Source organism: Ochotona curzoniae, unplaced genomic scaffold (assembly GCF_017591425.1).
Source record: "Ochotona curzoniae isolate NIBS_2020 unplaced genomic scaffold, NIBS_Ocur_1.0 contig_1014, whole genome shotgun sequence".
In the NCBI taxonomy this organism is placed as follows: Eukaryota; Metazoa; Chordata; class Mammalia; order Lagomorpha; family Ochotonidae; genus Ochotona; species Ochotona curzoniae.
The window spans coordinates 46,415,292-46,427,952 of NW_024464920.1; the positions used below are offsets into that span (position 1 = coordinate 46,415,292).

The 12,661-nt window shown below is 60.4% G+C and overlaps 1 protein-coding gene across 1 annotated transcript; it reads right to left on the reverse strand.

Annotated features, from left to right (window-relative positions):
- Window positions 1-1,420: 1,420 nt before the first annotated feature.
- ELFN2 (extracellular leucine rich repeat and fibronectin type III domain containing 2) lies at window positions 1,421-3,925 on the reverse strand. The gene has a single exon (XM_040991080.1). The coding sequence runs from the start codon at window positions 3,923-3,925 to the stop codon at window positions 1,421-1,423; it is 2,505 nt and encodes an 834-aa protein (XP_040847014.1).
- Between the last annotated feature and the right edge of the window lie 8,736 nt (window positions 3,926-12,661).

Here is a 12,661-nt window from a genome sequence, read left to right on the forward strand (position 1 = left end):
GGGGGAGGAGGTCCACCAACCCAGCCCACTTCTTGTGAACCCCATTCCCCCCCCACCACCCAGGGCACGAAGGGGACCTCACTGTTTGTGCTTTGTTCGATGTTGGGTGGGAGTTCAAAAATGGGGGAACAGGGAAGCCCCTCTGCACAGGGTGTGAGGCAGAGATGGAGAGGCAGCCTAGAGGATGTGAACTGATGCCTCCCCAAGATCCCATGAGGGACAGGTGCCAGGCCAGGGGCTGGCAGGAGGTGGCGCCTTATGGAAAATCCCCCATGGCACTACCTCCCCACAGCCCCCAGGCATTACCATTCTCTGCTGCCATTGGGGCAGGGGGAGGAATCCCAGGAACTCAGAGGAAGCTGGGGGGCAGGGGCATGGGGGCCTGCACCTGAGAAGCCACGGGAGCCGGCTTGCCCACTGCCCAGCCAACAGGCAGTTAGCTCCCTGGGCTACTTGGAAGACACTTGAAGAGGGTTGGTGGCCTGTCTTTCTCCCCCAACCCCTGCCTCTCTATTCCTTCCCTGCTGGGGACTCTCTGGGTGCTGGCATAGTGGGGGATGGGAGGGCAGAGACGCTTCTGGGCATGTAAATCATAGCTCCATGCTCTGGTAGCATAGGCATGGATCTTTCTAGAAAGGAGCACCTACCTGACTCCCAAGTCCCCAGCCCCAGGAGGCCACAGCTTCCACGAGGGTAGGAAGGGGGGGGGGAGGAAAGGCTGGGGCACTGGGGGAGCCGCTAGGGGTAGGGGATAGCCCTGGGCTTGGAAGTTGGGGAGGCTGAGACAAGCCTGCTGTGTGACCGTGGGGTTGTCACTTTCTCTGGGCTTCAGTTTCCGCATCCACAAAGCAGAAGAAAGGGATTCCAATGTCATGTCCATTGGGTGCTACATCTCCAAGTGACCTGTCTCTAAGTCTGGGTGGGTGGGCGTCCTTCTTCTTGCCCCAAAGGGGCTTCAGTCACCTCTAGGCCAGTCTCCTCTGCCCTTGAACCTGTCCCTGCTTCCAAGCTCCCAGCCCCTAGCCCCTTCCCAGCCTGCCCCTCAGCAGCCCACTCCTTGTCCGGCACACCCCAGCAGAGTCCCTGGGCAGCACAGTAAAGACGACTGGTTTCGGTATCAGTTTGTAAACTTTAAGGAAAATGTGTCTTTGTTTTCCTGTCCGTTATTGTCGGGTGTTGGTTTGTTCACAGTCAGGTGGTGGTCAGGTGTGTGCGTGGGTGCGTGCGTGCGGGTGTGCGTGTGCGTCCACTCCTCGGCCTCGGGCCCCGATCAGCCCCGTCTGGGTCACCGGAGCTTTGTCTCCTCCTGGGCCCCCTGCCCTGTCCTGTCCCTCCCTGGGGTAGGGGTGGGGGGTTCCCGGGTGCCTCTCCCCCTCCTCCCATCCCCCAGGCCCCCCCGACCTCACCAGGCAGGGGTGGCTCACAGCTTCTGCTGGGCCGAGACCCCCTTCCAGTAATCAAGGATGTCGTGCAGGTCCTCATCCTTGGCGAACTGGACCTTCTTGCGCAGGGCATGGCCAGCGGCCATGTACACCTCCTCACGGTGGTGTTTCTTGTAGGGCCGGAAGCGCTCCCAGATCTTGTGCGTGCTCTCGGACGAGTACTCGGGGCTGGAGGAGTACCCCGAGTAGTAATGTCTGGGGGACAGCTGTGAGTAGGCGGAGTCACGCTTGGAGCGGGTCAGCGGCTTGAGGAAGGACACGCGTTGGCTCAGGCTGTCGGCGCCTTCCTCGTAGTACAGGGCTGGAAAGCTGTGCCGGTGCTCGCTGCAGTGGAAGGCCGGCTTCACGGCCAGATGGTGGATGCCCCCGACCCCGCCACCACCTCCACCGCTGCCACCCCCACCACTGCCCGCAGGCACCAGCGGGAGCCGGTCCAGAGGGCTGTTGAGTGGGCTGCCCTTCTCGATGTATTTGGAGTCACCCTTGGCCAGTCCCGCGGCAGCCGGGTGGTCGGGCACGTCCAGGCTGAAGACCTTGGCACTCTTGATGGAGCCGCTGGACGACACGCTGCAGGTCTTACGGGTCACGGCAGCATCGGCGCTTAGCTGGCGCTGCAGCGGATGGTGGGAGCTCTCCTTGTAGGGTGGTGACAAGAAGCTGGGTCGTTCCAAGGCCCCAGGGGTAGCGGCAGCTGAGGAGGCAGCAGCTGCTGCAGCTACCGCTGGAAGAGACTGGCAGTCAAAGGCCAGCTCAGGGTCTCCACCGCCACCACTGCCACCGCCGCCCCCCAGGAAAGAGGCCGAGTCCAGCTTGAGGGCGTCAATGCAGTTATTGATGATCTGGTTGACTTTGTCTACCTCCTTGGCGATGGTAGAGATCTCGGCAGCTGAACCCTGGCCGTTCTCCAGGTCGGGGAGATCATCTTCGGGCCTGGCCAAGCTGTCCCCGCCGGCACCTGTGCGCACCTCAATGTAGTTGCCTTTGGTGGCCACCTTGGGTGTGTCCAGCCCTGGTTCCAGCCCCTTGGGGGCAGGCAGTTTTTCGCCAATCATGGAAGGGATGGAGGACATGCGGGCCACGGGCAGCACAGGGGGCTCACCCAGCTTCTGCGCCGCGTGCACGATGGAGCCAGCGTCCACATCGGTGCCATAGCGCATCTCCAGGATGGTCTTTTTCACGTTAACCGACTTGTGCTTCTCCTCCTGCAGGCGCCGCTTGCGTAGGCAGTAGTAGACAGCCCCCAGCACGATGACCATGCCAAAGAGGCAGCCCAAGATGGTCATAATGTAGTGTGTGGTGGTGGAGGTGCTGGGTGTCAGGTCGCCGGGCACAGGGTCCCGCGTCGTGAAGGTCAGACAGGTGTGGTTGAAGCGGCGGCTGTTGCGCAGGGAGGTGACGCAAAAGGTATACTCAGTGTGTGCACGCAGCTTGTCCAGCGTCACAATCTCCTTCTTGTTCTTGAGTGTCATGACATCGGAGAAGTAACTGTTGTTGTACTGCACCAGGATGTACATCTTGCTGTAAGGGTGCGGGATGGTGACCACCAGGGTGGCCGACGTGAAAGTCACCGCATGCAGCTTGATGGCTGGCCCCGCCGATGCATCCGTGGTGGACGAGGCGGGCGGCTCGACAGACAGGATGTCTTCGGGATTGAAGCCAGAGTTCTCATCGGGCTCCCCACCACGTTGGGCATCAGTGGAGTAGGGTGTGGGGTGGCTTACAGGCCGCGAGGGCAGAGAGCCATTGCGACACTTGGCCTGCAGGACGGTGATGGCGTTGAGGCTGTGGTAGGGCCGGGGCACGAGCAGTGGGTAGCCAGCAAACTCACGCGGCGACTCGCACTGCAGGCGGTCGTAATTCTTGGTGACGTTGTTGAAGATCACCAGCCAGGCCAGGAAGCCGAAGAGGTCGCACTCGCAGTTGAAGGGGTTGCCGGCCAGCTCACACACCATGAGGCTCGCCAGGCTGGCGAAGGTGGCACCATCGAGGCGGCTGAGGCGGTTGGAGGACAGGTCGATGCTGATGAGGCTTGGGCACTCAGAGAAGGCGGCTGGCGTCACCACCTCGATGAGGTTGTGCTGCACAAAGAGGAACTGCAGGCGACTCATGCCGCGCAGCATGCCCTCGGTCAGGTTGCTGAGCTTGTTGTAACCCAGCTGCAGCACCTGCAGGCTTGACTGGCCCAGGAAGGCGCCATCCTCGATGTAGGAGATCTCATTTTTGGTGAGGTTGAGGTCGGTGAGGTTCCCGAAGCGGTTGAGCGAGGAGTAGAGCACCGCCTTGAGTTTGTTCTCGTTGAGCCGCAGGTCATGCACGGTGCTGTTGATGTGCTGCGGGATGGTCTCGTAGGGTGGCTGGTTCTGGCTGCAGATGGCCAGCCACACGTAGCCCTTGTCTCCCTCAATGAGCCAGCAATCAGCACGCACGCCACCTGGCCGGCACACGCACAGCAGCGCTGCTGCACACAGCCCCAGGCGCAGCATGGCGCCCACCTTGGCCAACCCCCACCCCAGTGAAGGCAAGGCCAGGCTGGGAGTGAGGGGCTGGAGCTGGCGTGCAGAGGGGGAGCTGCCTAGCAGCCAGAGGCAGAGGCTGGCAGCACAGTCCTCCCTGGGGCCGCCACCATGTTGGGGGCGACCCCTGGCACGGGGGCCCCAGGCAAGGTGGGCACAGCTGGCCGGTGCTGGGAGGCCTGAAGAGATGCCGTGAGCAGGTGTGAAGGCGAGCAGGTCTGCTCTCTGGGACACAGGCTCCCAAGGCTCTGCTCCTCTTCCTCCTCTCCTCTCCTCTTTTTCCTCTCGGGGTCCCAGGGCTCAGCACTTCAGCCGACTATTCCCACAGGAGGCTGGGGGTGTTGCAGCACACGGGGAGCGAGAGAGGTGAGGACAGGCAGGAAGGGACCCATCTGTCACCAAGTTCCTGGAAGGCAGCATGGAGAGGAGGTGATAGATTAGTGTGAGGCTTAGCACAGCCCTTCAAGGCCAGCACAGGCCTCTGGTGCCTCCTTCACACCCCCACCTGGGGGGCTTGTGTGCCAGCAAGCAAGCACCCTTGGGGAGGTATGGGGGAGAACAGCGAGGTGGTCCCTGCCACAAAACAGAATGGAGGCTGGTTCCTGATAGGAAGGGGAGAGGGAGAAGGCAGAAGGGGACAGGACAGTGTCTAAGGATAGTGAACAGAGAAGGGAGAGTGGAGAGGAGACAGGTGTGCACACACACACACACACACACACACACACAGCCGGAGCACTGGCCTCAAATCTCACCTACCAGAACACACAGACACACACACACACACACACACACATACACACACACACTCGAGCACACCTGTGATCTGTGCACATGACAGACATGCCCCAACAGACACGTCCACGTACCCAAGTGGGCATCTCCGAGTCCAGCTCAAGAATCAAGATGCCAGACAAGATGCCTCCTTTCCTCCATGCCCAAAGATAAATAATTCATTTGTTGTGTAACTGCTCTTGTTCCAAAAATAATTCCCTTGTCTCAGCTGCCAGGGTTGGGGGGAGGGGAGCAGAGCATCACACCCATGGGTTCCCCCACCCCACCCTGAGCAGGGGATGCCGCAGAGGCTGGGGGGTGGGTCTCCTGCCAGGGGAAAGGCTTGGGGAGTGCTTAGCTGAGAGAGACGTGGCAAGTCCAGGAAGCCAGCCTCCCTGGTGTCACCTCCTGGCAGGCCTTACAAGAAGAGGAACTTGACCCCAAAGGGTGCCTTGCACCTCCAAAACAGCATGGCTGCAGCCCCAAGTCCTCCCCTAGGGAGGGACAGGGACCAGCCCCAGGTCACACAGCACCTTGTGAGCCAGCATCATGGGTGGAACCCCACCCACCCTCCCTGATGGGGCAGGTAAGTAGCATCTTCTCTTTCCACATCTGTGAAATAAGGGGACAAGGCTCAGGGGAGCAGGGGAGGTGGTCTGGGCACACAGCCTGCAGCCTAGCCCCACCAACCCTCTCTTCCCAAGTGCTACCCAAGACACGAGGGCTGGGGGGATTGCCTGACAGGGGAGGAGGGGCACACAGCAAACTGGCCAGAGCTCCACAGGCCTGATGCTGGCTGCAGCTCCCATCTGTCCAAGGAAACAGCCCTGCTCTCCCCTCCCTCTTCCCTGGGCAAGGGCCATGGGCACAAAGACCAGGACAGTGCCACACACATGTAGACAAAGGAGACCGCTCTCACTGCCATCACCACCTCTACCTCCTCCTATTCAGCCTGGGAAAGCAGAGTACTTTGGGAAAACAAAGCCTAAAAAAAATAACCTTTACCACCAAAGCAAAACCAATTCACAGTCCTGAGCTCCAGGGGGCTGGGAAGGTAGGGTAGGGACGGAATCCCAAAAGTAGTTGGTCAGGCACTTCTGCCGAGGTGACAGCAGGTGCACAGCATCCAGACGGCTGCTTAGACCCCAGGCTGTTATTGCATTTGTCAAAAGGTGTGAGGACTAGAACCTTGGGGCCAACTCACACCTCTCCATCCACTATAGGCCCAGTAGCAGACAGAACTTTGGGCCTTGGCTGTGTCCTGCAGAATCTCAGGGTTGAGGTATCCAGTGCAGGGCAAGAGGGGCACCCCAGGTCAGTCCTACCACCCCTTCCTGGGCCTCAGTTTCCCCCTCCCCAGGCAGCTGGATCACACCAGGGCAGGCTGCATCTCCAGGCTCGGTGGCTCAGGGATCTGTGAGCCTTTCTTCAGCTCCCAGGCACAGCCCCTCCTCCTCCCCTGTCTGGGAATGTCTGGGGACCGCATTGGTATGCAGGTGCACACGCAGGTGTGCAGCTGGCTCCGAGAGGCGACACAGAGGTGCACTGACGTGGACAAGCAGATCACACGCGAATGCACAGTGCCAGTGCACACATGCCAGGCAACAGGAAGACAGGGTCGTGTGGAGTGGGAGAGGGGAAGAGAGGAGGGGAAGGCATCCGTCAGGCACACCAGCACCAGCGAGCACCTGTGTGCATGCCCACGTGTATCATGTATGTGTACAAATGCATGGCTGCAGACACACACACACACAAACCTGCTCAGACCAGAGTTGCTCAAATCAGTACCAGCCAGGCAGCCAGAGCTTGGAGCATCCAGCAAGGCTGAACTGGCTGGGACCCCTCAAGGCACTGGCCAGGGGCCTAGGAACCGGGAAGAAGCTGTGAGGAAGGGCGCAGGAGAAGAGGGCCCTAATTTGGGAAGAAGCTGGGCCTGCCCCAGCCCCTTTCTTCCCTTACTTACCCAACAGTCCAGAGAGGGCAGAGGCCTGCTGGGTAACAACCCCAGCCCCTCTGAGCTCTGCCCCTTCCCTCTCAGAGCCCTGCCCACAGCCCTCCCTCCTGCTCTTCCTAGTCCCCAGGACAGCTTGGGCAAGGACCCAGTCCCCACTCTTCCCCGTGACTCAGAGTCCCCTGTCCCCTGTGCGTCAGCCACACTGGCCCCATCACCAGGCTGTCTGCCCACTGCCCGTCGAGGCCTGATGCAACCCAGCACTTGGCCCCCAGCCTGGCTGCTCACCCACTCAAGGTGCAGGTGGGCAGGTGCAGGGGTGCCATTGTCTGTGGGGTCAAACGGGCAAGGTCATGGCTTTGCACACCACCCAGCAGGGTGGGTCTACAAACACACACATACACAGATTCACACATTAGTGGGGGGAGTGGAATCCTGCTCCGTGGCTCGGGAGGGGGCAGGAAGGAAGAAAGGAGGGGAAGAGGCAAGGATTAAGGGTGAAGGAAAGGCACAGACCGATGCGGAGAGAGCCAAGCAGCGAGGAACAGAACAGCAGAGGGGCCCGGCTGAATGCGGCAATGACAGATCCAGGGCGAAGGAGACCAGGGACCTGCACACACCTCCATGCTGCTCCCCTCCACTAGCCAGGGAGACAGGCGACGCTGGGCTGGCTGATACAGCATAGGGGCAGGAGGGAGCGCAGCCAGAAGCAAGACCTTTCCTGCCCAGCCCCCAGGAGCTTTTGCAGCAGCCAAGCAGGGAAGGCAGGTGTATGTAATCTGGGGCCAGCATCTAGTAGAAAGCAGTGGCCCTACTTGCCACCCTGGCGGAATGCAGCCACCACCCCGACACAGAGAGTGAATGGGAGAAGGCACAGTTGCCAAGTCCCTTGCCAGTGCCATTCCAAAGGGTCCCTCTCTGGTTCCACCACAAGGGGAAAATAATCTGGTGGTCGGGGCACCATACTAGGAAGGAAATGCAGGGACACCAGCCTGGCTGGCGATATCCGGGTAGAAAGGATTCCTTGGACAGAGTGGAAGGGGGAGAAGAGGCAGCAGGACAAACAGGAGCAGGGCTGGCACAGGGGCGGGGGAGGAGGATTCCCCTGCCCATAGCTGGACAGGGCCACAGCTCCATCCTGCGCCATAGGGAACCCTGCTGGGGCTCTGGACTCCCACCCAGGGGCCCCGTGCCTCCAGGCCCCAGTGTGGACTCCAACTCCCAGAGTCCCAAGTGGGAAAACCGAAAAATCCCTGCCCAGAGCCCCAGTGGGGAGACAGAGACTAAGATAGCACCTAGAGTGTATGGCAGCCTAAGAGCTTGACTTGCTGATATCCTGGGGACCCTGTGGACCTCATCTTTCTGTGCTGAGGACTCCCCAGCTGGCCAAGCCGGAACCCTGGGCATGCACCTCAGTGCCCTCACTCACGAAGAGAGAGAGAGGGCAATCCTGGCAAGGTTTGGACGTGTGGCAGTGCCCAGCCAGATGCCTGCCTGTTAGTGGTAGCCACTGAACAAACATGGTATTTATCACACATTCCTCTCCCAATTCTCGGAGTCCCTGCACACAAGCTTGTTGAACCTTGGGTCCCAGCCCCTCTCAGCTGCCTGGGCATTCTCCACCCGGGCTGGGTATGAGGATGGCCCAGGTGAGAGGTCAGCAGCGGCCAAGGGCTGCCCCACCCTGAGCAGGGGTGAGCCGAGGGGCCTCTCAGCCTTCTGGGTGGCCAGACCTCCTACCTCCCAGCAGAACACCAAGCCACAGCAGAGACAGATACTCACTTACCACAGAGATTTGGCCCGCCACAGTCTCAGGGGAGCTGGCTGCGGGAAGTGTAGCAGGTGCCCTGGCTTCCCAGGGACAGGGACAGGAAACTCAGCCAGGGGAATCTCATTGGTAGCAGCTGATAAGCCATTGGTACAGCTTCTCTCTGAAAGCCAGGCTGGCCAAGATTCCCCGAGGTGCCATTGTCACTGCCCGTGTCCATGTCATTACCGAGGATACCTGGGGTCCAAGGCAGATGCTCTCAGGGTAGGCTGCACAGTGCCAGGCTGGGGGTGAGGGCAGCCGGGCTCCCCAAGGCAGGCTGTCGCCACTCTGCCACTCAAGGCTGGTCATTGTCTGCTGCCACCTCTACCCTCACAGGGACACTTTGAGCAGGTCACTCTGGGCCTCGGTTCCTCATCCATAAAATGGATTGTTGTGTTTTCAGACACAGCACCAAAAGCTCCTGGGGTTGAAGGCTGAGCTGTCTGACATTAGGCGCATCTCAGGGCTTCAGTACCCTTATCTCACAGCTCACCTGGCATTTTCTACTTCCAGAATCTTCTACCAACCCCAAGTGACTGGCACTTTCAGTCCCATTTTACAGCTGACATAGCCGGGAACCCGGGCCAGCCTGATCTCACAGCCACCACACACCCCAGGATTTCCCACAAAGAATGGTATGTCCCCGCGACTTGACACAACCTCCAGGGTCTGGGCTCTCAGCCCCACCGGAAGGAATCCAGTTGTAAGCTTCTGGCACCACTAAGATAGTCAGAAACTTCTCTTTCTCCGATAAAGTCAAACCTCTCGGCTCCTTGGTTCGCTGGTCCCAGCTCGCCACTGAGAACAAGGCCGGTGCTGTCCCACCCCCTGCTGTCACACACATGCTCTGTATCCCCGATCCATCCACCTGGGCCCAGCTGCTCTGGGTCACACTCCTGTGTCACCTGCAGCCAGCAGTAGACGCGGGAGAGCAGGGACCAGCCCAGGGCCCCTGCCTGCCAGCTTCTGTCCTCACTTTGTCCCAGATGTCAGCTCAACCTCAGCCCCCTTCACACACACACACACACACACACACACACACACACACACACACACACGGCCCGGTTCCCTTGAACATCCCCAGGCAGCCCTGGACCTCTCTACAGAGGTCTCGCTCACAATGCCTGGGTTCTAGTCCACCCCCATTCAATCACGTCTCATTAGTCTCAGGCCCCAGTGCAGCTGCTCTGACTCCCTGGGGAGCTGGCCATGGGGACAGAGAGACCGGGGCAGGCTGCCCCGTAGCTCCAATCAGCCACACATTCACAACCATGCTCCTTCCACAGCCTGCACACCTACTATTCGCCCAGCATCGGCAGTCAGGCTTCGCCCGCACTTCACTGCCACCTTACTCTGAAGAACCTGCAGAGAACACAGCGCCCGCAGCGGCCAGCGTGTCCTGAGCAAGGGTGCGTACTTAGCCCAACTAGGGGCTCACATGGATTGCAGGCTCAATGGGCAGCTTCAGGTGACAACAGAGCCTCACCTCTCTGGGCCTCAGTTTCCCCACCTGCTTGGAGGAGACCAGCAGTGCACGTGGCTCTCTCCGCCTTGCCTGCCTCCCCCACCCTGCCCCAGGTAAGTCCTCTCCCACAAACTGCTCTGGTCCCAAGAGGTCATGGCTGCTGACCTACAGCTGCACCCCATCTGGGTGGGAGCGGGGAGCGCTCACTCTGCAAAGGCTCCCGCCCTAGGAATTGCCTAACAGTCCCACGGCTAGCCCCTGGTCTGTGGGTCACTCTCTGCAGACAAAGTCCTCAAGGCACCCCCCCGCCCCCCGCACCTGGGCACAGCAGGTGATCCACATCCAAGGATGCCCTGCAGTGAGAGTCCACCCCAGGGGTCATGGCCTACTTTTCCAGCATCTTCCAAGGAATCATGGCACTGCCCTCTCCCTTAGCCCCTTTCCCTCAGTCCTCCTCCCCCACTGACTGCTTCCCCACCAGCCCCCTAGTCTCTCCTCACTTGGCCCCTGGCTCACCCCACTTGAACCCCACCTGGCCCCACCTGGCCCCACCTGGCCCCACCTGGCCCCTGCCCTCACCCCACCTGGCCCCTGCCCTCACTCCACCTGCCCCCTGCCCTCTTCCCACCTGACCTCTGCCCACCTTCCCCCTGCCCTCTCCCCCACCTGGCCCCTGCCCTCTCCCCGCCTGACCCTTACCTCCCCCACCTGGCTCAGCTGCCACCCCTGAGCACTACTCACCAGTCTCCACTGGACCCGCTCTTTCACCAGTGCCTGCGCCCGCGCGGCTCTCTCTGCCTGCACGGCCTCCATTCATTCATTCAATAAACATTTATGGAGCACCTACTATGTACCAGGCGCCGGCTAGGCCCACCCACACCTGCTCCTCCTCCAGGTCCCCAGGGGTGAATGCTTCCAGCCTGCCAATGTCTTTGGGGCTGTGCCAAGGCATCGGGGGTGGGGGGGGCATGCCTGGGAATCCCACAGGGAGACCAGGGAGGCTCTGGGTCGGGGGTAGGGGGACACAGCCCACCCACAAGAGGGGTGGGCAGAGGAGGGATGAGAGAGAAAATTATCAGCTCTTATTAACTCACTGAACAAGACCCAAGGAGCTGGCACTGTTATTCCCATTCTCCAGATGAGGAGACTGAGGTCCCACCCTGTTACCCAGCAGCTCCGCCCTACACAGCACCAGGAGCCAGCCCCAGGGCAGCTCATCTAGAGCTTCCAGAGCTGCTGTGGCTTCCAGGAACTTGGAGATGCATGGCAAAATGGGAACCAGGTGAGACCAGTGCTGGATCGTCCCCTGGCAAACTGCAAAGCTGGCCACGTCAGGCCGCATTCTGGAGGGACAGTGGCCTCTGGCCTAGGTCACCCTGATGCCTGCACACTGGGGTTGATGAAGCCAGCCAGGAAGGAGCTCCCAAGGTGGGGACAGAGTCCTCACATGCACAGAGGCTCAGGAGTCTGGGACCAGAAGATGCGGTCATGCCTGCCCCCTGACACATGCCTGGTCCATGGTTCTGGGTTCTGAGCTCTGGGGAATGTGTCTGCCATGATGGGATGGATGTGGGGGTGGAGTGGGGGTAGCTGGGTCACTTGCTGGGGGCCAGGTCTCTGGATATCTGGGATCTAAGGTCTCCGGAGACAGGTGTAGAGTTCTTTGTACCTAAACACCCAGCAAATCATGGTCTCAGTAGTTTACCACTGCTACAGGACTTCCGGCTTCCTGACCCCAGCACACCACTTCTCCTGAGCCCTTGAGGAGGCCACCCCAAGCCTGGAGATCACCCAGGCAAACCACCTCCCCTCCCCACCCACCCACCCATAGCTGCCTGCTGCCCCGTTGGGGTTGGCTCCTCCCACCTATTGCCTGGCTACTGAACAAAATCTGGAACTCCTTGCTAGGGTTTGTGAATCACTTGCTCCCAAACCCAATTCTCACCCCCATCTAACTGTCCATCAGCTAAGACCGGAAGCAGGGTAGGCACCTGCGGGCTCAGGGCTAGAGTGTAGTTCTGGAATAGCTGATCTTTCTTCCTCTTCCCTACACACTTTTGGGGTCCCCCAAATTACTCGCTGGCACTCCTGGCTGCTGCCCTCCCAACCAGCCTGCCTCTCCTGGGTAACCACCACCCCCAACCCTGCAGGCCTCTTTGGTGGGCCAGAGGCACGATGGGGTTTCTGGTCCCTCTCCACCTCAAACCAGACCCTTAGTACCCAGGGTCAGGATATATACTCTGCCCCGAAGGATCCCGAAGTCCCTCTGCTGGTCCTGTGACTGGCTGCTCCAGGGGGCGGGCTGGGGAGGCAGCCTGGACAGCAGGACGCCCCCGGGACCGGGACCGTAGGGGGCCTGCAGCTGCTGCCCTGGAGAACAAGGCGGCTCTGTCAGCATCTAGGGGCTGCCACGGGGCCCCGGATGCGCTGGGGGAGGGTGGGCAGTGCAGAAGCCACGGCCTTGAACCCTGGAGTCCCCTGCTTCTCATACATCTTGGAGTGGCCAAGCTGCAGAAAGTAACCTTTCCTAGCCAGGGCAGGGTCCACAGTCAAGTCCAACCCAGGCGCCACACTTAACTAACTTGTGTCCTGGCAAGCCACTGGCTTTTTTTTTTTTTTCCTGAGGGTCAGTTTCCCCTTCTGTGAATTGGGACCAGAGGGGCACTGCATTAAAGGCTGGAGAAGGGCACAGCTTCCAAGCAAGCTCAG